This window comes from Mus pahari, chromosome 3 (genome assembly GCF_900095145.1).
Source record: "Mus pahari chromosome 3, PAHARI_EIJ_v1.1, whole genome shotgun sequence".
NCBI classification, from domain to species: Eukaryota; Metazoa; Chordata; class Mammalia; order Rodentia; family Muridae; genus Mus; species Mus pahari.
In genome coordinates this window covers 138,390,316-138,415,548 of record NC_034592.1, presented here as the reverse complement: position 1 = coordinate 138,415,548, position 25,233 = coordinate 138,390,316, and the positions used below count along the sequence as shown (strand labels likewise).

Sequence of the window (25,233 nt, the reverse complement as noted above, 5' to 3'; positions counted from 1 at the left end):
TATCTGTTAGCTGTTATTCATGTCTCTCCAGCTCTGTCACTTCTCTTTTCAGAGTTGAGTATTGATCGGTCCCTGAGAATCGCACGTGCTAGACATGCACCGCAACATAAGGCTCCCCCCATCCTCATCCATCACTTCTTACCCTTCTGTATTTTGAACTCTGCTGTTAGGTGCATATTTGTTTACAGTCATTTTGGCTTCTCGATGAATCAGCCCCTTTATCACTGTAGAATGACCGTCTGTGTCTCCAGTAATTTTTTGTTTGTTTCTCAGTCTATTTTAACTGATGGTATAACTTCTCTGTCTTTCAGTCACTGATTGCCTGATTATCTCCCAGTTCTTCCGATCTATGTATATCCTTTTGATTTGTTATTTGTTTTTGTGATACTGAGTGTTGAGCTCAGGGCCTCAAACATGCAATCAATCGACAACAAAGCCACAGCCTCAGACTTCAGCCTGTGTATGCTTTTGACCCTAAAGACTCTTTCATCTTTCAGGGTGTGGTGGTGTATGTGTTTAATCCCAGCACGTCTGAGGCCAAGGCAGGTGGTTCTCCGTGATTTCAAAGCCTGGGAGTTTCAGGGAAGTCACAGGGATAGGAACCTGAGATAGTTTGTCAAATCACATCCACGGTCAAGAGAGGGAATCCATCCATCCATGCCCACTTGAGCTCAGCACCCTCTCTAGACCAGCAAAATCCTTTCTACACATATACAAATACACTTACACACTTACACACTTACACACTTACACCATCCAGGATGCCCTGCCTAGGGGATGATGCCTTCCAGGGCAATCTGGATCTCCCAATTTACAATGAATACAATTGGGACAACCCCTCCCACAACCTGATACAGACCATCCCTCCCTGAGACTCTCTTCCCGGGCAACTCTGGGCTGTATCCAATTGACAAAATGTCACAAATATGAATGCTGATTTTTCACAATTTATTTCAGATTATTACTCTTTTTTTTTTTTTTTTTTTTTTTTGCCAGAGTCTCACTATGTAGCTCTGGCTGCCCTGGAATCACGATGTAGACCAGGCTGGCCTCAAACTCATAGAGATCCAGAGATCACCTGCCTCTGCCTCCCAAGCTGGGAATAAAGGCATTCACCACCATGCCCAGCTATGATTCTCACTCCCAGGACATGGTGGTGTACTTCTGCAACCCCAGAACTTAGAAGACAGCAGCAGGAGAATCGGCAACTCTGAAGCTGTCCTTGTCCACATAGCAACTTCCAGGCCAGCCAGGGCTACGTAGCGTTTTGTTTTTGTTTTTGTTTTTGTTTTTTGGAGACCGGGTTTCTCAATATAGCTTTGGCTGTCCAGAAACTTGCTCCATCAACGAGGCTGGCCTCGAACTCACAGAGCCATCTGTTTCTGCTTCCTGAGTGCTGGGATTAAAGATATGCCACAGCTGCCTGGTTACAAAGCATCTTATAAAAAACTTTTTAAAAACTGATAATAATTTAATTCCAGGGAAAGGTATATGCTTTTCTCCAGTATAGCTCTATTTCTTCCTTCCTTCCTTTTTTTTCCCTTCCTTCCTTCCTTCCTTCCTTCCTTCCTTCCTTTTGTTGTTGTTGGTGGTGGTTTTTCGAGACAGGGTTTCTCTGTGTAGCCCTGGCTGTCCTGGAACTCACTCTGTAGACCAGGCTGTCCTCGAACTCAGAAATCCGCCTGCCTCTGCCTCTCAAGTACTGTGATTAAAGGCATGTGCCTCCATGCCCAAGTTTAGCTCTATGCCTTCTCCTCTTTGGACAGGATAAATGAAGCCAGCGATCAAGTGTAATCACTGATCTCCCACCTCTTAGGCAGCAGGGATAGTTAGTGAATCTCCTGGCTAAGGTCCATAATAGTTTATGGTTTGGACTCTATATTTGCAAGGTGAACATTGTCTTATGCCTAACAGCAACACTAACCTGTGCTCCTGGGGACACTTTGTAGGTGCCAAAGTCCCTTTGCCTCAGCCATGTCACCATATTTAGGACAGTCTATTAGTCCAGGCTGTGTCCCTTCTTTACCTGGGCAGAGACAGAAGGCTGTGATGACTTTAGGGGCTGACAGTGTGGCAGATATGGGCACAGAATGACTTTGTTTCCCTACCTGCTCTGTGCTCCCTTCTTCCTTCCCCAGGGCTTGGACTCACTTCCTGTTTCTTGTTTCTAGGACCTGCCAGAACAGCCATATCTGCAGCCCCCGCTAAGCATCTTGGTGATCGAGCGCCGGGCCTTTGGCCGGACAGTTCTTGTGGGTTCCCATATTGTTCCCCACATGCTCAAATTCATACTCCGGGGTCATGAGGATCCCCAAGAGGAGGAAGAAACAGAGGAGGAGACAAGGGACCTGGTGCCACACGGGCCTCAAGGTCAGGAATGTTCTCCGCAGGGGCTAGCAGATAGAAGCCCCTCTGGATTCTGGGAGAGACGGCTCCAGTGGGCCGCCTTATGGGGTCCGGAGTCTGCTTCCTACTGGCCTAAACTCTCGGCATCACTTCCCCGCTCTCAGGAGAGAAGCCTCTGACTGAAGCAGGAAGATCCAGACAGCTTCTGAAGGTGATGGGATGTTCCATGAGCTGGGCAGGGATGTCGGAGCTTGTGGTGGTACTGCCTGAGAATCACTAGGTCCTCTCTGCCTCAGACCCCTCTAAGGAAGCTCACCTTAGGGCTCCTGGGTCAAGGCCCTGAACTAGAGGAAGACATCCCAGATCCAGAAGAGATGGACTGGTGGTCCAAGTACTATGCCTCCCTGCAGGAGTTCCAGGGGCAGGTAGGAGAAGCGGGACCCAGGGCCGGAACTGGGGGACGAAAGGCAAGGAGGGGTCTCAGGCAACAAACCCCTGTGTGCTCCAGAACTCTTGATCGCAGCGATTTTTTTTTCCTCCACAGCTCAGTTTTAGTGGTCAGATATCAGTATTTCTGTTGGCTACCACTCTGTTGTCTAATAAAAATAGAACATGAGCCCATTAAACTGGGAGGCAGAGGCAGGTGGGTGTTTGTGAGTTTGAGGCCAGCCTGGTCTACAAAGCAAGTTCCAGGACAGCCAGGGCTATTACAAAGAAAACTCTATCTTGAAAAACAAACAAAAAAGTAAAAGAGGACAAATGAGGTTAATTTTAGTAATGTTTTACTAATATATATAAAACATATAATGAGCTATTTTGCATTCTCAGCGTTAAGTCTGGTGTGCATTCCGCCTCACAGCACCTCTCAATGCAGACTAACCTCATGTCAAGGACTCAGTGACCATATGTGGGTGGTGGTGACTGAGGTTGCAGGACCAGACAATAAAGGCAACTTCTGAAAACGAAGTGGCTGTGTGGCTGGGAAGGGGGTGGGCCACGCACTGAGGTTAGTGGCCAAGAGGGATCCCTGACCTGCCTTTGATTTCAGTCCAGTTCTGATGATGAGATGGACGAGGCTGGAGATGCAGGTGAGAGTCCCCGCTCTTCACTCGTGTCCCATTCGTCCGTCCACCCACTCCACCCCCATAGTTCTTACCTGGGCCATTTTTTGCTGTTTCCAGATGGAACCCACCTCCTTTCTGGGGACAGGCAGGCCCAGGAGCAGGGGGAGACTGATTTCAAAGTCTCTGTGCCTCGGAAGAAAGCCATGGCTACCCTGAAGGTGACAGGGCGTCGGGGAGAAGGGAGACCCTGGGATTTGGGGTATAGAGTCGTCACCGAAGCCCCTTGCCTTTCAGATCTACAACAGCTCCCTGGAGGATGAGTTTAGCCACTTTGAAGACTGGCTGAGTGTGTTCCCCCTGTACAGAGGACAAGGTGGCCAGGATGGAGAAGGAGAGGGAACATCTGGACACTTTGTGGGCAAGTTCAAGGTATGTGTGCGAGAAGAAAGGGGCATGGGAAAAGACAAGTAAAGCTTTCTTAGGCTGGAGAGATGGCTCAGGGGTTAACACTGGCTGCTCTTGCCGAGGACATAGATTCCGTTCTCAGTACCACAGTGTGGTTCACAGCCAACCTTAAGTTCAATTCCAGGGCACCTGACACCCTCCTCTCACCTGTGGGACCACACTCACACGTAAACACAAACATTCCCGCAGGGGAAACACTCACACATAAAACACAATAAATAAATCTAATGGAATTGATTTTTAAAAACTTACCTTTCTTACCAAGCCTTCTTCTGTCTCCCCCACCTCAGGGCTCCTTTCTAATTTACCCCGAGTCAGAGGCCAAATCCTTCTCTGAGCCTCAGATCTCCAGGGGGATCCCCCAGAACCGGCCCATCAAGCTTCTGGTCCGAGTGTATATAGTGAATGGTGGTCGGCTCGTCCCCATGGCGCAAAGACAATATTGTGAAGACTACAGAACAAAGGCTCTCAAAGGTCCTCAGAGATCGCGAGGCTCAGTCCTTCAGGGGTTAGGTAGAAATCCTCGGTGTGGTTAGACTTCCCGTCCCTCACAAGGCTTGCTGGTGTCAGAACTTATTCACATTCCGGTCTTGGGTTTGGGAAGCTGAAGACTGTAGTGCCAGCTCCCTAGTTCCTGACTACCCTATAGTTTCTGCCATTGCTATGTCTGTCATGCAGGGCTAGTGGGGCCCCGGAATTTCCTTAAAGGAATCTTGGGGAGCATCAGGGAAGGAGCAGGTTGCTCTGCCCCCACTCTCCTGGAGAGTCCATGGAGACTTGGCAGAGGAAATAACAATCTTAGGATCCTATCTGTAATCCCAGCTCCCAGGAGGCTGAGACAGGAGGATTACTGTGAATTCCAGGCCAACCTGAGCTACATAGTGAGACCAAAACCCAACCCAACCCAGACCAACCCCCCCAAAATCCCCAAACCAAAACCAAAACCATAACCAGGCATAGCCATGCCGACCATGGAATCTGTGGACACAAGAGAATCAAAATACCAAACCAGGGCCTGCAAGGTAGCTCGGCAGTTAAGGGCACTGGCTGCTCCTCCATAGGACCTGGCTAGGATTCCCAGTACCCACAAGGCAGCTCACTAACATCTGTAACTCTAGTACCAGCGGATCTGATGCTCCCTCCTGGCTACCGTCTGAGGCATTCATCTGGTGGGTACATAGACATACATGTAGGCAAAATACCCACACACGGGGCTGGAGGGATGGCTCTGTGGTTAAGAGCACTGACTGCTATTCTAGAGGTCCTGAGTTCAATTTCCAGCCATCACATGGTGGCTCACAACCATCTGTAATGGGATCTGATCCCCTCTTCTGGTGTGTCTGAAGACAGTTATACTGTACTCATATAAATAAAATAATAAAACTTTAAAAAATACCCACACACATAAAAAATAAAATTAAAATCTAACAAAAACCCTCACCAAACCAAAGAAGCCAATTAACCAAATCCAAATAAGCAAGCAAACAAGCGAAATAGCCAAACAAGCTAGTTGTGCCCACTCGTGTCTACAATCCCAGGACTACAGCAGTGGAGGCAGGAGGATCAGAAACTCAGGCCAGCCTCAGCTACAGGCTAAGCTTTAGGCTAGCCTGCTCCACCAGAGACCCTGCCTCATAAAGCCAGGAATTACAAACCAGCAAACAAAACCAAGCAAGAGATCAGAGTGACCATAAACTCAGCCTCAAAGTGGTTAAAAACAAACGTGGGCCCACAGCACAAAATTATAGAAAATGTAAGAAAACATTATCAGGAGAAACGACAAAAGCCCTGCACAGCAGGGACGACCAGACATCACGCTGTTCTGGATGTTAGATCTGTCTGTCATTAGGTGAGAAATAGCAGCTTACGTGGGTTTTTGTAAGAGAACTCTGCTGTCAGAAGTGACTTGAAAAGATGGTGGGGTTGTAAAGGGTTTGCTGTATCAGCATGAGAATCCAAGTTCAATCCCGTAACTCACTTTTGAGGGGGAAAAAACCCAAAACCCAAGCATGAGGCTTTACCCTTGTAACCTTAGCACTGAGGTGGGTCCCTGGCCAGCCAGCTGAGCTTCACTGTCAACTTCCAGGCCAACACACGCACACGCACACGCACACGCACACGCACACGCACACGCACACACACACACACACACACACACACACACACACGTGTGTGCGCACGCGCGCGCGCAGAGAAAAATGACCCTGGAGAGTGGGAAGGTAACTTGGTAGGAAAAGTGTTTGCCTTGGAAGCACAGCGACCTGGGTTTGATCCTACGAACCCATGCTAAAACAAACAAACAAACAAACAAACCAGACTTGTGCACATACTTGGAATCCCAGATCTGGAGAGGTGGAGATGGGTGGAGCCCTGCGGCTCACTGGCCACTCACTTTAGCTCTTACATGGCCAGTTCCAGTCCAGTGAGAGATGCTGTCTCAACAAACAAACAGAAGTGTAGACACTGAGGAACAGCACCTGAGGAAGCGCTTTGACCTCAACATGCATGTATACACACCTGTGCCCTCATGAACACACAAAAGCAATGTGAGCTGAGCCTGGCGGCACAGACCTGTAATCGCAGCCACTTTGGAGGCTGGGGTAGGATTGGACATTTAAGACCCCAGGACTGGAACCGTGGCTCAGAGACGGGATGCTTCCTCAGCGTACACAGAGCCCTGGATTTAACCCCCAGAATCGCACACACCAGGTGTGGGCATGCCTGTAATCCCAGCACTCAGGAGGGGAGAGCAAAGGGATCGGGAGATCAAGGCCATCCTCAACCACAAAGCAAGTCTGAGGGCAGCCCTTGTCTCAAGCTTGACTGGGGGTGAGGAATGGCTTGGTAGGTAAAGCACTTGCTATACAAGCAGGGAGACTTCTGCATCCCTAGTTCCTGTGTAGAAAGCTGGCCTTGGTGGTGCGCACCTAGGATCCTGGCACGAAGAAGGTGGGGGCCGGATGACCACTGAGATGCACTGGCTGGCCTGCTGAGCTACCCTGGCAAGTTCCAGGTTCAGTAAGGGACCGTATCTCAAAAATAAGATAGGGACCGAGAAAGACTCCCAGCGTCGATTTAAGCCCCCCCCCCTCCAGGCACATTCATGAAGGTACATATGTATACACCACACACACACACACACACACACACAGAGAGAGAGAGAGAGAGAGAGAGAGAGAGAGAGAGAGAGAGAGAGAGAGAGAGAGACTTAAAAGGAGTAGCTGACAAAGCAGCTGGGTGGAGGAACATTTGCCTACCAAGCAGAAGGCCCTGAAAAAAAAGGTTGCCTCAACACTTGGGGGGGGGAGAACCCAAATATTTCTAAAACTGAAAAGTCACTATAAAAACAACTTCCCAGGCATGTAAGAATGGGTAAGTCGAGTATTATATAACTGTTTAAAATGTGTGAGAATGAGCTCTGTTCCTTAAAGTGGTTTCCAGAAGCTGGTATAAGGGGAAAATAGGAACATGCAAAGGGCTGTGGGTAGTGTAGTCTTTATGCATGTGAGAAACACTGATGCTGGTTTCATAATAAAAGTCCTGGAGACTCTAGCAAAAGCAAGACAGATTCATTTTCAGTTCAGTAGCCAGATGCCAACCTGGACAACAGACAAAAGTGACAGGTATGAGTTTGGTACAAAATAGTGAGTTTTATATCCCTAATCATATTTCCCATCCCCTAGCTCCCCAGGCGAATTCTTCAGAGAGGTCAGCTCTTCCAGGTGTCCAGTATTGTCCCCTCCCCTAACCTCATGGCTGAGTCACACAGTAGATTTTTCTACCTTATCAACCCTAGGCTGAACATGAGCTAGATAGGCACCAACTGCTGGAGACCGGCTTTGTGCCTCTAGCTTATCTGCCATTCTCCGATGGGTTCTAAACACACCTCCTACACAAATGGGCCATAAGGATTTATTTCTTACAATGCAGTGAAGCAGAGCCAGGGGCTGTGATGTGGCAGTCGGCTAGCATGGAAGAGGGCCTGGGTTTGACCTCCAGCATCTCATAAAATCCTGACATTAGGTCCAACAAGGGCCTGGGCTTCCAGGATGCTAGACCTCCTGACTCCACTGGATTTGGCTTCCACCCACTAGGCTACCAACCTGGCTCCTGCAGACCCCAATGGCAAGGCAGACCCCTACGTGGTGGTGAGCGCTGGCAAGGAGCAACGAGACACTAAAGAACGCTACATCCCCAAGCAACTCAACCCCATTTTTGGAGAGTGAGGCTGGGCCCTGGGCTTGGGAATGGGGGCGGTCTGGGATCCACAGCTTCTTGCCTAGGCAGCTGTGTCGAGGGCTGGACACTGCCACCCCAGGTCTCCTCTGAGGGCATGGAGCTGTCTTTAGCCACTTTCCCTTCCTGCCCAGGGTCCTGGAGCTGAGCGTCTCCCTCCCAGCCGAGCCAGAGCTGACTGTGGCCGTATTCGACCACGACCTCGTGGGTTCCGACGACCTCATTGGGGAGACCCACATTGACCTGGAAAACAGGTTCTACAGCCGCCACAGAGCCAACTGTGGGCTGGCCGCCCAGTACGACGCGTGAGTCTGGCAGGGCCCTAAGAAGCCATTCCCAAAACAAACACATGCAAAGCTCACATTCCCACTTAAAAACTTGGGTGCTGGTCTTATCCATCATCTCTGAGGCAGGGGCTCCTCACTGTTGTGTGACAGGCTACCTGGCTCCTGGCTCCACCTCCATCTCCCACAGGAGTGCAGGATTGCCACACTTACACTGCTCTTTATGTGGGCTCTGGGGACTTGAATTCAGGGCCTCATAGGTATGCCACAAGCCCTTTGATACAGCTCCAAACAGATCTCTCTCCCAGTTCTCACAGGTCCATGGCTGTTTCCAAAGGGGAACTTCTCCCACCCTCTAGCAAAACATCCTAGTTTGGTATCCAAGACCTGAGCTTGGGTACTAGGGTTTTGGTACTAAGTCATGTGACCTCTTTAACCTCGGTTCCTCCTCTTGCCTTTGTGTCCCATTGTGCTCACACACAGCCCTAGCTGGTACATTGTTCCCTTCTGCCCACAGGGATGGGTACAATGCCTGGCGAGATGCATTCCGGCCTTCACAGATCCTGGCCGGGCTGTGCCAACGCTGTGGCCTTCCTGTCCCTGAATACCGAGCCGGGGCTGTCAAAGTGGGCAGCAGAGTCTTTCTGACCCCATCTGAGGCCCCGCCTCCAGGTACCAGACCCTGTCTGTTGGACAGGCCACAGCGGGTACGAGGGAGGCAGACCAAGGCACAGGATGCACCAGGTGTCAGGCTCCTGTGCCCAGCGGAGCCCACTAACCGCAGCAGGCACAGGGGTGTTTTGATTTTGGCTGAGTTAGGATGAGAGTCCTGGATGTTGAGAGAAAATGATCTCAGGTAGGCCTCTCAGAGCACAGGATCCAGATCTATACAGTCTGTGGCTATGGAACTCACACTTCACATGCTGAACAGGGCTTGATCAAAGGTGAGAGCTGGCTCTTCCTCAATCTTCAGTCGGTAGTTATAGCAGCACCCCCTGTTACCCCCACCCACCCTCCCAACCCCGCTTTTTGTACATGATAGACTTGCTGTCCCAGGCCACGGGCTTTTGGGTTTTGTTGTTGTTGCTTTTTTTTTTTTTAATTTATTTATTTTTGGTGGAGGGCAGCTGTTGAGGAGGTCTCTATGGAGCCCTGGCTGTCCTGGAACTTACTATGTAGACTAAGTTGTCCTTAAACTCATGGAGATCCTCCTGCCTCTGCTGGGATTAAAGGTGTGAATCACCATGCCCCGCACAGGCCACAGGCTTTATCTAGTACAGTGCCAGTCTCAGTGGAGAGCCACTGAGGAGGGGGGAGTGGGGGAGGGGTAGTAGGGGGTACTGTGAAGCCAAGCCCATACCCCTTGTTTCAGATGGCAGGAATCCCAAGGTGACAAGTGAGGCTGCTGAAGAGGCCCAAGCACTGCATGTGTTGAGGCGTTGGCAGGAGATGCCAGGCCTTGGGATCCAGCTGGTACCTGAGCATGTGGAAACACGGCCTCTGTACCATCCCCGCAGCCCCGGGCTACTGCAGGTGAAGGGACTGTAGCACCCCAACACTCCTCAAGACTCCCACCTTTCCCCAAGTCCTCTGCCCATACACTACTACCCTGGCTCCTGGTGTCAGTAAGCATTCCACCCACCCTTGGAGTCTTGAACCTGTCACGGGCTGTATGTATACCCAATCCCTAGTTCTTGTCCTATAGGATCCCCAGCCTTGGAGTCTTGAACCTGTCACGGGCTGTATGTATACCACATCCCTAGTTCTTGTCCTATAGGATCCCCAACCCTGAGCCAACAAGGTTCAGACCCAGGGCTCCACCCTGGGTTATCTGGGCCTCGAGAACACCATATACTACTCTTGATTTCAATTTCCTTACTCTGGAAACTTATCCTGAACCCAGATTTTGCCTTGACCTTGGGACCCTCACGTCAGACTCTACCTTTACCCTAATACCCCAAATCTACCCAGTAACTCCTGCCCTTCACCTTCCTCATTCCCCACTGGGGACAGGGCAGCACTGGATTCCCTGAAGAAAAGGAGTTCTCTTAACAAGACCCTGTATCCTGGTTTTGTGTTCTTAGGGATCCCTTCATATGTGGATTGACATCTTTCCCAGTGATGTGCCGGCCCCACCCCCAGTTGACATCAAGCCTCGGCAGCCAATCAGGTGAGAGAATTTGTGCCTCTCTACTCTCTGGAAACCCAACCCCCATTGAATGAGTCCAAGACTTCTGTCTTGTGGGCAATTGAGTTTCATAACCCTCCCTTGCCCATGAGCCACGAGCAGTGTGTCTGTCTAGTGTCCAGCTGTCCTTCAGTAAACCCTGCTCCTGCCTGGGCTAGCACAAATGCAGTTCTGTGAGGATATCTCTTCTACCTCTAGGCGCTGTTCTTCTTAGGGAGCCCCCACCCCTTTTTTAATGTATACTGGTCTTTTGTCTGCATGTATGTGTATTGCACGCTCGCTTGTGGCCTGCAGAGGCCAGGAGGAGGGTGGCATCAAATCTCCTGAGCCACAGAAGACTGTAAGCCACACTGTGGATGCTGGGAACTGGACCTGAGTCCTTTGGAAGAGCAACAGTGCTCTTAATCACTGAGTCATCTCTAGCCCCTCAGAGACCCTTTGCAGCCTAGGGACAAGAGAGCTTCTAAGAGTGTTGGCTTATCTCTTAAGAACCAGGCCTCTTGAGTGGAAATAAATGCCTTTAGGGCCAAAGCCCAAAGCCACTTCCCCACCCCAGCCACTGGCTGGTCTAGATGATGCTCCCTGTCACTGTGGGTAGGGATTGGCAATTTCTGTGTGGTCCTCCCAGGCCTGAGTCCAGTAGAAGCTGGTCCCACCAGAACCACATAGATTGATGATGTGGTTGGGCAGAGTCAGAGAGAAACTGGGTATGGCAGTGTATCTGTGTACTCAGAAGGCAGAGGCAGGAGGATCATGAGTTCAAAGGCCAGCCTCAGCTTCATAGAGATCAGTGTTAGCCTGGGCTACATGACACCCTGTCTCAACCAAATAAAACCAGAGAGGACTAATAAATAAAGGGAAGAGACATCCAAGGAACCCTGACAACCATGAGGCCATGCCGGGGAGGCAACAGATCGTCCCAGCTCTCCTCTGTTCTCACTCCTTCCCTCTCCACCTGTCGTTTCTCATACTTTCCTATACCCCAGAACTTCGGCTTATATGCCACGTGGCTCACTGTGGCTCTAACTCTGCAGCTAATGGATGCTGAACTACCTAGTCTCAGGCTTCTGACTCCACATGATAAGCAGCTCACTGTACTGGCTCGGGTCAGAGCATTCCTGGTGCTGCAATTGTAGTGGGAAATGATCAGTGGTACCTGACTCAGCTCCTTTCTGTTGCCACAGTCCCCCTTCTCTTGTCTTTTGAGAGGAGGTCTTACACAGCTCCAGCTGGCCCTGAACTAGGGATGCAGCCGTGGATGGCCTTTGAACTCTCTTAACCCTCTTGCCTCTGCTTCTCCAGTGCTGGGATTGATAGGCGTGTATCACCACACCTTACTATAGTGCTGGAGATCGAGCCCAGGGCCCCTCAGAAGCTAGGCAAGCACTCAACTGAACAAAGATCAAAGATTTTTCAGCTGTTGTGGTTTGGGGACAGGGTCTCATGCAGCCTCAAGGATGAATGCCAAACCTCTGGGGCGGGGAGAGCTGATACTACAGGGCTGTGTGCCACCACCCCCGCTTAAGAGATGCTGGGTAGTCAACCCTGGACTGTGGGGTTAGGCCAGTGTTCTACCCACTGAGCTACACTCCCAGGACCCTTGTTAACAGTCTGAAACCACTGCCTCCCTAGCTATGAGCTCAGAGTTGTCATCTGGAACACAGACGATGTGGTTCTGGATGATGTGAATCCACTCACTGGAGAGATGTCAAGTGACATCTATGTGAAAAGGTAGGCCTACAAGAAACTGCAAATGGGGACCCCTGTGCTGACAGCTGAGTCCTGAATGTTGCCCTAGCCCTGATACCCATCTTGCCCTGGGCCATCTCCTTCCCTCACCAGCTGGGTAAAGGGCCTGGAACACGACAGACAGGAGACGGACGTCCATTTCAACTCCCTGACCGGAGAGGGCAACTTCAACTGGCGCTTTGTGTTCCAATTTGACTACCTGCCGACGGAGCGGGAGGTGAGCGTCCGGCGCAAGCCTGGACCCTTCGCCCTGGAGGAGGCTGAGTTCCGGCAGCCAGCAGTGCTGGTCCTGCAGGTCTGGGACTACGACCGAATCTCTGCCAACGACTTTCTTGGTACTTAGCTTTCCTAACCTCAAGTCCACACTTAGCTGTCCCCGTTGTCTTTGCACAAAACCTTTCCCTCTTTGTCCCTGGGTTTCAACTCTAACTTGGAATCCTGTTGATTTCAGACCCCAGGCTTATACCTAGTCAGTGTTCAGGGAGCTTGGTGCAGTAAAACTTCTTCCAAGGCTCTGCTTCAGAGCTCCCACAGACCGTCCTGAAGTCACTTTAGAGTCCCTGTGTGACCTTTGATTGGCAGTCTGATTCTAAACCTCTATAGCTGTGGTCTGATCACTGTCTTCCCTCTGGGTCTTTGCAACCCTGGGTGCTACCTCTTCAACTCCTGGCCCTAACCCGGAGAGTTCTGCTCTCACAGGGTCCCTGGAGTTGCAGCTACCAGACATGGTGAGGGGCGCCCGGGACCCTGAGCACTGTTCTGTTCGACTAGCCCTTGATGGGGCAGGGCCGAGGTGTAATCTGTTTCGCTGCCGTCGGTTGCGGGGTTGGTGGCCAGTGGTGAAGATGAAGGACATGGAAGACGTGGAGCGGGAGGCCAGAGAGGCTCAGGCTGGCAAGAAAAGGAAGAGGAAGAGAAGGAAGGGCCGGCCAGAGGACCTGGAATTCACAGACACGGGGGGCAACGTCTATATCCTCACAGTGCGTAGCCCATAATGATCAAGGGCTGACTCAGGCTGGACTGTGTCCACTGAATGCCCACCATTTCTTTCTAGGGGAAGGTTGAGGCGGAGTTTGAACTGCTGACGGTGGAGGAGGCAGAGAAGAGGCCAGTTGGGAAGGGGCGAAAGGAGCCAGAGCCTCTGGAGAAGCCCAAGTACGTAGCCCAAGCTTAGGTAGGTGGGGTCACTGGCAGGGGCTTCCTGGTCACTGTGACTCCACCCTTCCCCAACAGCCGCCCCAAAACCTCCTTCAACTGGTTTGTGAACCCCCTCAAGACTTTCATCTTCTTCATCTGGCGCCGGTATTGGCGCATCCTGGTGCTGCTGCTGCTGCTGGCGCTAATCACCATCTTCCTTCTCCTCGTCTTCTACACCATCCCTGGACAGATCAGTGAGGTCATCTTCAGCCCCATCCACAAACACTAATCCAAGTGACCAGGGACACACTTCAGGGTCACAATCTTTCAAATCTGCTCTGGAAGCCCTTCCTTCCAATGTGACCCGGAAGGGTTCAGTCCTTGGGTTCAATAAACTCTATCCCAGGCAGGCCAGGGCTGTTTTTGTAGGTGGCACAGGTAAATGCTCTCAGGCAGCACCAGAAGCTAGGCATTTGCTAAGATGCACAGGGATGGAAGACTGCCCACATGCCATTCCAGCAAAGAACAAGCTCTACAGTCTGAGGGGACTCTGTCACCTGTACCCTCACCAGCAGCCTTCCTGTTCCTGCCAGTGGCTGGGTCCTTCTCTTCCCCTGCTCATGGCTCTGCCTTCCCTGACATCTAAGCACTGTTTCATTAACTTGTTACCAGACCCGAGCGACCTTCCTAAGAGCATGGGGCAGACCAAACCAGGAAGCCAAGGACGGGTGGGTTACCAGAAGGACCCTAGGCTAACAAGACAAAGTCATCACCCCCGACTTCTAGGGGACACTGGACATAGCTCTCAGGTGGTCTGTTACCTGGACCTCAGGCACAGTACCCTCCAGTGCGCTGCGCTGGCTGGCATCGCTGTGCTTTGCCTCCTTGCTATGGTCTTATGATCTGATGAACTGGCTGCTTATCCTGGCTGCCAAGGCTGTGAACTGACGAGGCCTCTGGACCCTGGCTCTCTACACAGATGAGTGTTCTACGAGGAGCTGTGGTCTGGTGCTGGCTGCACTCTAAGATGGAGGAGGCTCCTCTCTCCTTGCCTTTCAGCTTTGCTGCCATTCAGGAGTCTGTAAAGGCCTCTGCGTTTTCTCTGTGCAGAGACACCATGGGGCTTGGGAGTGAGCAGAACCACAGGACCGAGGCCAGCCTGTGGGAGGCAGCCTCTGCCTTGGCTGTGAGTGCAGAAGTGACTGATTCCAGCCGGGACTCAGAGCTCTGTGATAGTGGCTCTAAGATATTTACCGTAGAAAGTTCTAGTCACAGAAGAAAGACCAAGGGCATGGCTGTGAAGCAGGTATCGGTCTGGTGTAAATAAAGCCATATTACACAGGGATGCACATGGGACTTCAAAAGGGCTAACCCTGGCCTCTGTCACAATGGATTTCAACATGTTACTAAGAGAAGGGGCTTTTCCTAGGTACCAGCCAGATCCCAAGAATCACACTGAGCCCAGTCATTCCTATCACAATTCATATTTATCGCCAGGGCTGGGCTGGGCGGGCTGAGGAGAGTATATGGGTAGTTGACAGGTTGGCAGGGGAGGAGAGGGCAGGACGAGCCATGGGGAAGGGAGAGAGCTACGTTGTCTTCCCTAGGTCAATTTTCTTCTGGATGGCCCGAGCGGAGTGGTAGATGAGCGAGTCAATGAGGCCAGCCACTGAGGGAGAAACCATGACTAGCAGTGGCTCCCGTGGACCCCTGCCTGTCACCTAACTGGCCAGCAAGCATTTTCCTTGGTCCTTAAGGCATTCTTTCCCAGCCGAGGCCGGGCACGACTGAGGATGCTACTCAGCAGGGGACTCCTGCCCAGTATGTGAACACCCTCACTCTACAGCACAGGGAAGCCTACAGCACCCATTCCCCCAAAAGTGCCCTGGGACCTCTTACCTGTAAACATGCCCCCAATGATGGCGCACACACCTGTCAGGAAGTGGGTGAAGGACCTGCAGAGGTAACGGGAGGGCTCAGCAGGCACTGGCTCTCATAGGCAACAGGAGGGCGGGCTCAGCAGGCACTGGCTCTCATTGGCCCTGAGCCTTGACTACTGCCACTCCATACCCTCACCTGTGTTTCTCTGTCAGCTTCACCATCATTGGTGAGAGCTCATACAGCACAAAGACCCCTGGCAGGCCCTGGTCACCCAGCAGTCCATTGGCAACCTTCTCGTGCCTGGTCACGGAGAACTGGTTCGTCCTCAGCACCTGTGATAGGAAGGGTCCAAGGCAGAGAAAGGCTCAGAACCTGGCCCTGCCTCTTGTGAGGCTGCGACTATATGAATAGACATGAGGGTCCCATGTTGGTAACTAGCGCTGTAAAAGCTCTTCTGGACCTCTGCCTGGTCACCTAACTGGCCAGCTAGCCTATTGGTCAGCACCTTACAGTTGACCTGCCCTAGCAACCTTACAGTTGACCTGCCCTAGCGACATCTGGTCCATCCTTTCGCTGGAGGTCCAGGATGAGGAAAAACTCTTGCAGTGCCATCCTAAGGCTGGCACTCACTTCCTTGCCCCTGAGCCCTGTTACAGCACTCCACTGGCTGCTCTACAGACCACAGAACAGAGCAGACCCAAGAGATGCTTGACATGGCTAACCCACCCCAGAACATACAATGGGAGTCACTGAGCACCCAAGGGATGTCTGGAGGCAGTGTGGGAGGCAGGAAGACCACATGGTATTGAGCCTGTGACTGCAGTGAGGGCAGACCTCTACCCTTCAGACCTCAGTGCTGCATCCATTGTACCGGGAGAGTAGTACCTCCTTGCCCAGGCTGAAGGAACTACACAGGGACGTCCAGTGCTTAGAGACAAGTTGGAGCTTGTCCCCTGTACTCCCTTAACTCACCTCCCCGTCCACTTTCATGTACACTGTGGGCACCACCTTCACAAAGTACTGGAACATCATGGAGGCTGTGTGGAGAAGACGACACAGGGCATGGCTGCTGCCAGGCAGGCTGGGTTTTGATAGGAGAAGGGGCTACCTCCCAGGGTGGTACCTTGGGGTGCAGTCACGTTGGTGTGGTCCAGGGGGTTCACGATTCCTGGATAGTCCTCCCCGAATGACAGGTGCTTGATGTAGTGGGTCATGTTGATCTGCAAGCAATCAGATGGCTGAGGCCCGACAGTACACCACCCACGCCACCCAGAACTATCTAGAGCAGCAGAGGGATGCCTGAGTCTGTCAGTGCAGGGGGAAAGGGAGGGATCAAGGGAGAAGCCTGTACCGGAGAGGCTATGACGTTAATGGAAGAACTGGCTGCACCAGGCACCTCTTGCTTTCACTTAAGGATCCCCTTCTCAGTCCACAGGTTCCTGGGGCTCCAGGGTTAAGGTACAACTTCAAAGACTCATGGAGTGCACAGCAGACATTGGTCCTGCCTGGATCCTTCAGGGGATGAAGGCCTAAGCCAGAAGCCCCTGCCAGCTTTCTGGAGGGATGCTTAGAAATGCAAATCTGACTATGTCTCGCCCCTCGTTAAGGTGAGCGGACAACTGCCCTCTGTCCTGAAGGAAAGAGCAGATTCCTCAGGGTGGCTGCGAAGTCCCAAGTGCTCTGGCCCCACCAACATTTGTCAGCCTTGGCCATCTATACCCACCTAGGAATGCCATACTCCCTTCTGGCTTTGCTCTGAGGTTCCTTCTGAAGGATGCACTCCACAACCCCCGAGTCTGAAGCATCAGCTGAACCATGGGGAGGGGCTTCTCTGTTCCCCACTTCAGACATGAGCAGCCCAGTCTCCATGCCACCCAACCTCCATGGTTTCCACCTAGTACGTACATTGTCAAGGCCAAAGCTCTGCAAGTCATGAACTAGGAGAGAAGAAGACAGGGTCGTTAGGCAGGCAGGACCAGGCTCCTGGCTGCTCCCAGTCTCCTCTCAGGCTGTCCTCCTCCTTTGTGGGGTGTAACGCACCTAGCTCTTCTCCAACTCCTAGTCACTATCACCCTGGTAGCCCTGGTCCTGCTTAAGGACAGCTGGCCAGGGCCTGCCCTGGACCTGGGTGAGAGTTCATACCCTCACATGGGGTGGGCAAGAACACAGATCTTTCTTCCCTGACAAAGCAGCTCTAGTCAACTGACTCCAGGTGGGGCTTTTAGCTCAGGAAACAAAACCTACTGACTGGATCATTAACTAGAGTTAATGGCAAATCACTGGACCCCAACATGAGCCAGCACGAGGGGAAGGGGGGTACAGGACAGGGACTCTGGTGCTTCTGCCCTCAAAATTCCCCAAAGGTGTCTCAAGGGGGTCCTGAAGCAACAATTTTACCCCATCTTCTAATCCCAACTACCTGCTGTGAGGAACCCTACCTCAAAGACACATCCCAGACCCATCCAAACCTCCCCATCCAGGAGGGCAGGCTGCCTCAGAAGTGGGGGCTTGGCCTCCCTGGGGCAGGGCCACTTACTCTCCACAGCATGGACTGCAGCATGGGAAAGGAGAGAGGAGGAAGAGAACAAAGATTCAGAGCTTCACAGTGAGATCTATGGAGCAGATCCATGGGAGGAGGGGGACTGACTCCTGCTTCAGCACAAGGCTCTAGCCCCAGCTAAAAGGCCTCTTCTGGGACCAGAGAGGCATAGGAGGTGGCTTAAGCAGAAAAAAATAGTCAGTCTAAGAAGAACCAAAGACCTAGAGCCTTAAAACCCTCTCCCAGCTACATGACCCTCTCTACAGAGGACTGTCCTGAGGACCAGGAGGACCTAAGATAGGCAGTACCTGGTCAACTTTACAAGAAATTACAGCGTATCATTCACCCTGTGATCAACCAAGATGTTAAAAAAATATTCTGCCGGGCGTGGTGGCACACGCCTTTAATCCCAGCACTCAGGAGGCAGAGGCAGGCGGATTTCTGAGTTCGAGGCCAGCCTGGTCTACAGAGTGAGTTCCAGGACAGCCAGGGCTATACAGAGAAACCCTGTCTCGAAAAAAAAAAAAACAAAAAAACTCTGAGGGCTCCAGCAGATGTCTGGCCACTGGCACCGGAGCTCTGTGTATGGGCATCGTTGTACTCAGAGTCAGTTTCCTGGGGTTTAGGACTCTGAGGGTAGACCTAAGAGGAGGCACAGACATGCTACTGTGATGCCTGCCCAATCTCCTGAGTTTCTGTGAGGCCTGGTGCCTACAGTTTTATACAGTGCCACACTGGTATCTTCCTAAAGTTTCAGCAAGTCCACTTTACTCCTCAAGAGTAAGGGGAAGCAGGATCCAGAGCTTTGGAGGGTCCTCTAGAACACCTCCCTGCTCCCCTTGACTTTCCCCCAATGCAGGCACAGACCATCCGATAGACCTGCAGAGCTTCTGTACATGACCCCATACATGCTCCCCTGAGACACTCACTCAGAGCAGCCAGGCCTGTGCTCTGCTAATTCCCTGCCTTCCTCTTACCTGGTAGCCATCTCCCAGTGTGATCTTAACTGCCACCCCAGCCACACCCACCAGGTAGCAGACTCCTGTCTTCAGCCTCTACCTAGGCTCATTACTCTTTGTGTCACCCACAGGCACCAGCTCTATTCTATCCCCTCAATGACTATGTGGTCTCTTGTACCTCTTTGGCCTATCTTTACTGCCACTGTCAGATTACTGTCCCCTGACCTACTCTCAGTCCACAGCTCTGGTGCAGGTCAAAGCACCCCTTACTTGTGTCATCACAAAATACTACTAGGCACCCCCAGGACTGTGCATCCTTGATGGCAGCTGAGTCACAGCTTCTCATGAGTCCCACAATCATGTACAGGAGCCTTCCAACATCTGGTCCTTACAGTCCCTGGGTAGGCCCCTCCCTGTTCCTCTCCCCCAACTGTACCTCCAGCTGTTGGTCATTCTCTAATCTGACATTAGCAGTAGCTGCACCTCGTTCTAGTTTTAACCACAGCACCCCATGCTCTGGCCACCAGCCTGCTAACTTCCTCTTGTTCCTTCCCGCCCAAATGCAACCACCCTCTGCCACCACACAGAAGGCCTGCCACAGTCTGTGGCCTCTGTTTCCTTACTGGCTTCCACTCCTATTCCAACCCGAAGTGCTCACTTCTTCCCATGGTTCACCTCTGTGATCATGTGCTCTGACTCCCTTGTCCCTAAACCCCAGAGAATCCCACAGGTGTTCTCACTTCTACCCACTATCCTAGAAACCAGAGGTGCCCACTGTGGCCTTTCTCTTAAATCACGGCCACCTCCATCTCCCTCTCCTCAGCCTTCAGCTAATGACCTTGCTTCCTTAGCTAGAGCAGCAGCTAGGGGGCGACTTGCATGTGCTTCTGCCTGCTGTGCCTGGAGACTGCTCTCCTGGCTGCCACAGCTGGCCAGTCTTCATGCTCAGGCACTAGTCTGTCTCCCTCCAGACCTGCCCGCCACACTGTCACTCTCCTCTCTAGCCTCACTTTTGTGATGTGACGGTGACTTCCCACAGCCCTGCACGTGCACAGCCCTGCTTCATGTGAGCCTTCTGAGGTCTATGCACCAGTTCCTAGGACTCAGGGCTTTGAGTTCCCATCTTCTCCGCCATCCTGAGCCTAAAGGAGAGCTCTGAATATGTATGAGATCCAACATCTGTGGCTCCCTGCTAGTTCCTCTCCCCCAACTCTTGGGAAACACTGCTTGGTAACCACAGAAACTAGGAAATGAAAATCCTACTGGTCTGAAAGGGTCAGAAGCTGAATGTCTGATCTATACCCATACCTCTGAACCACCACCCCTCTCTACCCATCCCCCTTAGGTATTCTAAACGGTAGTTCTGACCTTCCTACTACTCAGGCATAAAACCCATAAAACTCAAGTTGTCCTGGACTCCTTTGTCCTGCTCTGTCACATTCACTGGTATCTTCTCAGTTCTACCTTTAATGTATCCAGAACCCACTGGTTCACCACCACCACTCTGATCCATGCGCCACCATCTTTGCCAGGTCTGGTCACTGCGACCTTCTTCACTGAGCCTCACGTGCTGCCCTGGCCTCCTCCTGCTTTCTACACCACCAGGTGCTGGTTACCATGTGTTTAATTTTTTATTTTATTTTTGGTGGGGGGAGACAAGGCCTCACTATGCAGCACTGGCTGGCCTGGAGCTCACGGAGATCCTCCTAATCCTGCCTTCTGAGTGTTGGGATCAAACGTTTGAGGCCTCCTGCGTGACCTTATTGTAAAGGTGAAGTCAGCTGACACAGCACAGAAGCCTGGCCTGCTGCCCTACGTGGCTGTTTCCCCTCGGCTTCTGTGCTCCGGCCGCCCTGTCTCACTATCACTGGGACTTGCCAAGCACGCGCAGGCCCTTGGCATCTGCATTCACTGCTCTCTGCCTGCTATGCTGCCTAGCACCACCACCGCTGGCCGCCTCACTCTACTCAGGTCCTGGCACACTGGTAACCCCACAGTCCTTCCTAAACCACCTTAACTAAATCAGCAGACACAGTGTCCCTCCTCTGCCTTGCTTTGGTCTACATTATTGTTATGTTGCCTATTTATTTAGAGACAAGGTCTCACTATATAGTACTAGCTAGGCCAAAACTAACCATGTAGACCAGGCTGGTCTTTGGTGTGGTCCACATTACTTAACAGTAGAGGATATATCACATACTTTATATGTCTGTTTGTTTGTTTGTTTCGTGTGTGTGTGTGTGTGTGTGTGTGTGTGTGTGTGTCAGGAGTGTATTGAGGCAGAGTCTCATGTAGCTAAGGCTAGTCTCAAACATGCTACGCAGGGACGACCTTGAACTGATCCTTCTATCTACCTTCCAAGTGCTGGGTTGTAAGCATGTGGACCATGCCCAGCCACATAGGATCTTCATATCTAGATTAACACACAGCACGCAGCAGGTGATTACTAATGTCTAGTGAATGAATACATAAACACCGCTAAGGTATGGAATCCTGTACCACACAGACAAGATCAAAGCCAGGGCTTCATGAACGCTAGGTAAATGCTACTGCCTGAGCATCCATATCCCTGCCCTATACTCTCTCCAGCTGTGCTAACCTGCTCTCCTACTCTGGCTCCACGTTAAAAGAACACTGGCCTGGTAAGGGACACACCAACCTGCCACGAGGGAATCTGAGAACTAAGTGCCCCGCTGACCCTGGACCACTCACCATGCACATGAGACTGTTGGAAGCTCTTCCCAGGGGCAAAGTGGAAGTTTCCAGCCACCTGTAGGGGACATTTCCTGTCATTCTCCATGTCACCAACAGGCCTCTCCCAGCCTGACTCACCCAGCTGTCTCGATTTGGTCCCTCCTGGCACCTTGTTGACCTCCAAGAAGCCATACACCTGGCAGCCTTCATTCTTCTGCTCCTGCATCTTCTGGCTGAAGCCCTCTCGCCGACACTGCTCAATGGTGTCGGGGTTCTTGAAGGCCCAGCCTCGACGGCGGTAGGCCTCCCTCACATCTTCACAACTGTTACAGCACCTGTTGAGAAGGCACGAAGGGATGAGAGCCCAACCATTATGCCCTGGGGACACCAAAGCTATTCTGCCTGCTGCAGAAGGTGGTGTGAATGTCCTTAGTGCCAATTAACCGTACACATAAAGATGGCTACAACAGCAAACTGTACAGTATTATTATTTCCTCTCTTCTTTCAAAAAAGTACATCTCTCTAGACCTGTTGTGTCAGTCTCTCAGGGGTTGGGGCTGTGAAATCACACAGTGGTTGGCACATAGTGGAGGTGTAATAACGTAGCTTTGGCCCTGTACGTCAGGGCTTTACGTATAACATACACTTAACTTTGGCAAGGAGGGTGCTATTATCTCCTTTACTAATACATACAGAAGCGATGTGGCTCAGATTGAAGACAAGGACTAGGTGCCTGGCAGCTGGTTCTTTTGACTGAAGAGCAGGCCCCCTAGGTGTACAGTTGCCAGCGGGCCTGCTCACTAACTGTTATCACTTGCATCAGGGTGAGTAGTGAGGAATAGACCGCCTCTTATGTCTCAGGTCTCACTCCCTGTGCCCCGGGGCTTGGCTCACTTGATATCTTCGGACTCAGCGCCGTAGCAGCTCTCACAGCGATTGGGGTCCAGTGAGTTGGGGTCAAACACTGTCACCTCAACTTTCCCAAGCTCTGGGCAGGGCAGGGACAAAAGCACAGCATGAAGCAGACACAGTGACATCCACGGCCACAGCTCCCTCCCACATAAGTCCCTGGGCTGGGAAAACCCAACCACACACATGCTGGTCAGGTGTCAAGGCCATTACATATACTCAGTATTAGAAAACAGTCAGCTGGTACAGGTGAGCTCACGCTGTCCTGTTCCATCCCCTCAGACTCTGACACTGGGTCTGAGCTGGGAGTAGTAGCCCACACCTTCAACCCCAGCACTTGGGAGACAGAGGCAAGAGGACCTGTGAGTTCTACGACAGTCAGAGCTACACCGTGAGCTGGCTGAGGGTAGCAGAGACAGCTACTTAGGGAAACCGCTCAAAGTGAGCGCTCTACCCCAGGTCTTTTAGAACGATTACTTATGGGTTACGTATTACTGATGATGTATCACTGATCCTCCAACTCAGGATGAGGTTTCCGAGGTAAAATATCATATTCTGATATTTTAGAATGCACCTGATACATCTCAGATACAGAACATTACAGCTTTATCTATACTGCCTTAAACATCCTCAGAATACTTGCCCAGCCGACAGCTGGGCAAACCATCTGACATGAAGACTATTTCCTAACAAAGTGCTGAGTACCTCCAATAACTGACTGACGCCTCTACTCAAAGTGAAGACCTGAATGGTTGTACAGGCGTGCTTTCAAACCATCTCAAAGTCAGAGCATCGTAAGCTGAGAACCATCTATACTGCAGCCAGTCCTGCATCTCATGGATGGGTTACTACCGTTCACCACCAGTTTATAGCTAATGCTCACAAACTGCAAGACGATGCTAGATCTGAACCCAGGCAACTCTACTCAAGAATTTAAACTCTTAATCTTAGGATACTCACACTGCAATGGGGGACAGTACTCTAGCCAATATGCTGGACAAGTCAACTTCCTTTACCTAAGGCAGACCCATGTTCAAGCTTGAGAAATGATAACCAAGCAAAGTGTCTTGCTCTTAACCACTGGGCCCTTTCTCCAGCCCTTAAGGTATTCTACTCAATGTTCCAATACCAGAAACATGGATTCAACTGACTCTTGACTTTTAATAGCTGTAGAACCCTAAGCAAGCCAGCTGACTTCTGTCTGATGTGTCACTGAGCCTGCAATGGCCCACGTGTGGAAGGCAGGAACGTCCAGCCGTCGGATCGGAGACCTGTCCCCCTCCTCTGGTTACCGTGCCGTTCGGCCTCTGAGCTCACGGGGACACCATCCTTGTCTAGTCGTTTCTTGAACAGGTTGTGTTCCACATCCAGCTGCTGCTCCCCAGCCACATCCATGGCATCGATGCTCAAGTCTGGAAACAGAGAGGAAAGCTAAGGCGCTACGATTCCAGGGACCCGGAGAGCTGAGCTTGGATGGGAAAGATGTATCTCGAGGAAGAACTGGTCTCAGGGAATGAGGAATGGCCTGGCATCCACTCCGGGATCTAAGGCCAGAGGTGTAAATCTGGAAGCCCACCCGGTACATCCAGGAGTCCAACTCCCCACTCACAATCGGGTACTCACAGGCACAAGGCATGTGCGGGAAAAGAACATCGATGTTGATCTTCAGTTTATCTCCCCGAGACTTGTCCACGTAGAGCTCGGGATGCACCTAGAGCGCGACCACCTCGGTCAGATTCGCCCCTACGCCTCTCCTCCCCTCTCCCACCTTTAAGGGTCCTGCCCTTAGAATGCCAGGCCCCGCCCACTCTCTAGGCCCCGCCCCTCACCTCGGTAGTGAGATAATACTGCAACTCCGATAGGAAGAGCAGGAGCATGAGAAGGCCACTGACGATGGTCACTGCAGGACGAGAGCGAGATTTGGAACGGCCTATATCCCACCCCTCAGCCCCTAGCAGGCCAGGGAGGATCCGGGAGCCCGGGCCGAACGCGAGGACAGCTCCCTCCTTGCAACCCTGCCCGCGCCGAGACCTACCCGTGGCACCCCCGCAGGTCTTGACCCGGAAGTCCTCCAGAGTCTTAGGGTAGGCATCGAACTGCTTCAGCTTCCCCAGCGCCTCCATGGGGACCGGCCGGAAAGGGGACACCAGCCGGCCCGCCCCTCCAGCCTCCCGCTTCCGGTCCGGGCCCGGGGTCACGCCCCTCGCCGTCTCGCGCAGGCGTAGTAGTGCGTAAGTGGGGCTCCACCCCCTCACCTGCCTTCTCAAAGGCTGTCTGGCTTGCGCACATTGTCACGCCTCCTTGCGCGGATTGGGCAGTGCTCCGTGGGGGGCGGGCCAGGAGCACTGAGGGCGGTGCTTGAGGGCGGAATGACAGCACCTGAGGTAAGCGCCTCTCCTTGGACCTTTGGATCTCTTAGGGCAGCACTTCCAACACGACCCTGCAGTAGCCACCGCAGCGTTAATTGGCATTGGTTCCAAACCGGGGTGGGCACACACCTTTAATCCCAGCACTAGGAAGACAGAGGCAAGCGGATGTGTGTGAGTTCAAGTTCAGTCTGGGTTACAAAAAGAGTTCCAAGACAGCCAGGGCTGTTATGCAAAGAAACCCTGTCTTGAAAAATTACAAAAGGGGGCTGGTGAAATGGCTCAGTGGGTAAGAGCACCTGACTGCTCTTCCAAAGGTCCTGAGTTCAAATCCCAGCAACCACATGGTGGCTCATAACCACCTGTAACAAGATCTGACGCCCCCTTCTGGAGTGTCTGAAGACAGCTACAGTGTA

General features: G+C 52.0%; 3 protein-coding genes across 4 annotated transcripts in view; 2 read left to right on the top strand and 1 right to left on the bottom strand.

The window, feature by feature from the left end:
- LOC110319171 (fer-1-like protein 4) overlaps positions 1-13,758 on the top strand; it is a 34,814-nt gene extending 21,056 nt beyond the window's left edge. The window contains exons 29-45 of the mRNA XM_021194611.1: positions 2,172-2,370; positions 2,511-2,557; positions 2,643-2,771; positions 3,395-3,434; positions 3,528-3,628; positions 3,705-3,839; positions 4,166-4,294; positions 7,970-8,097; positions 8,246-8,416; positions 8,913-9,067; positions 9,768-9,928; positions 10,480-10,565; positions 12,216-12,314; positions 12,426-12,667; positions 13,032-13,312; positions 13,387-13,487; positions 13,566-13,758. Coding sequence (XP_021050270.1) covers positions 2,172-2,370; positions 2,511-2,557; positions 2,643-2,771; positions 3,395-3,434; positions 3,528-3,628; positions 3,705-3,839; positions 4,166-4,294; positions 7,970-8,097; positions 8,246-8,416; positions 8,913-9,067; positions 9,768-9,928; positions 10,480-10,565; positions 12,216-12,314; positions 12,426-12,667; positions 13,032-13,312; positions 13,387-13,487; positions 13,566-13,758 — 2,397 coding nt within the window. The remainder of the gene's footprint in view (positions 1-2,171; positions 2,371-2,510; positions 2,558-2,642; positions 2,772-3,394; positions 3,435-3,527; positions 3,629-3,704; positions 3,840-4,165; positions 4,295-7,969; positions 8,098-8,245; positions 8,417-8,912; positions 9,068-9,767; positions 9,929-10,479; positions 10,566-12,215; positions 12,315-12,425; positions 12,668-13,031; positions 13,313-13,386; positions 13,488-13,565) is intronic.
- Positions 13,759-14,937: 1,179 nt separating this feature from the next.
- On the bottom strand, positions 14,938-24,681 carry Ergic3 (ERGIC and golgi 3). Of its 2 annotated transcripts, XM_021192589.2 has the most exons (14): positions 24,487-24,681; positions 24,281-24,351; positions 24,075-24,162; positions 23,744-23,863; positions 22,437-22,530; positions 21,712-21,877; positions 21,561-21,618; positions 17,887-17,901; positions 17,256-17,287; positions 16,474-16,570; positions 16,323-16,387; positions 15,546-15,682; positions 15,369-15,424; positions 14,938-15,138 (listed from the first exon to the last, which is right to left on the bottom strand). In XM_021192589.2, exons 1-14 carry the CDS (start codon positions 24,572-24,574, stop codon positions 15,059-15,061), a joined length of 1,167 nt encoding a protein of 388 aa, XP_021048248.1. In that variant the 5' UTR covers positions 24,575-24,681; the 3' UTR covers positions 14,938-15,058. The 2 variants fall into 2 exon arrangements, with proteins under 2 accessions (XP_021048248.1, XP_021048250.1); XM_021192591.2 differs by lacking the exon at positions 17,887-17,901.
- Positions 24,682-24,816: 135 nt separating this feature from the next.
- Positions 24,817-25,233, top strand: part of C3H20orf173 (chromosome 3 C20orf173 homolog) — a 6,672-nt gene continuing 6,255 nt past the window's right edge. Inside the window, exon 1 of the mRNA XM_021192045.2 lies at positions 24,817-24,835. The gene's annotated coding sequence lies outside the window, so the exon portion shown is untranslated. The remainder of the gene's footprint in view (positions 24,836-25,233) is intronic.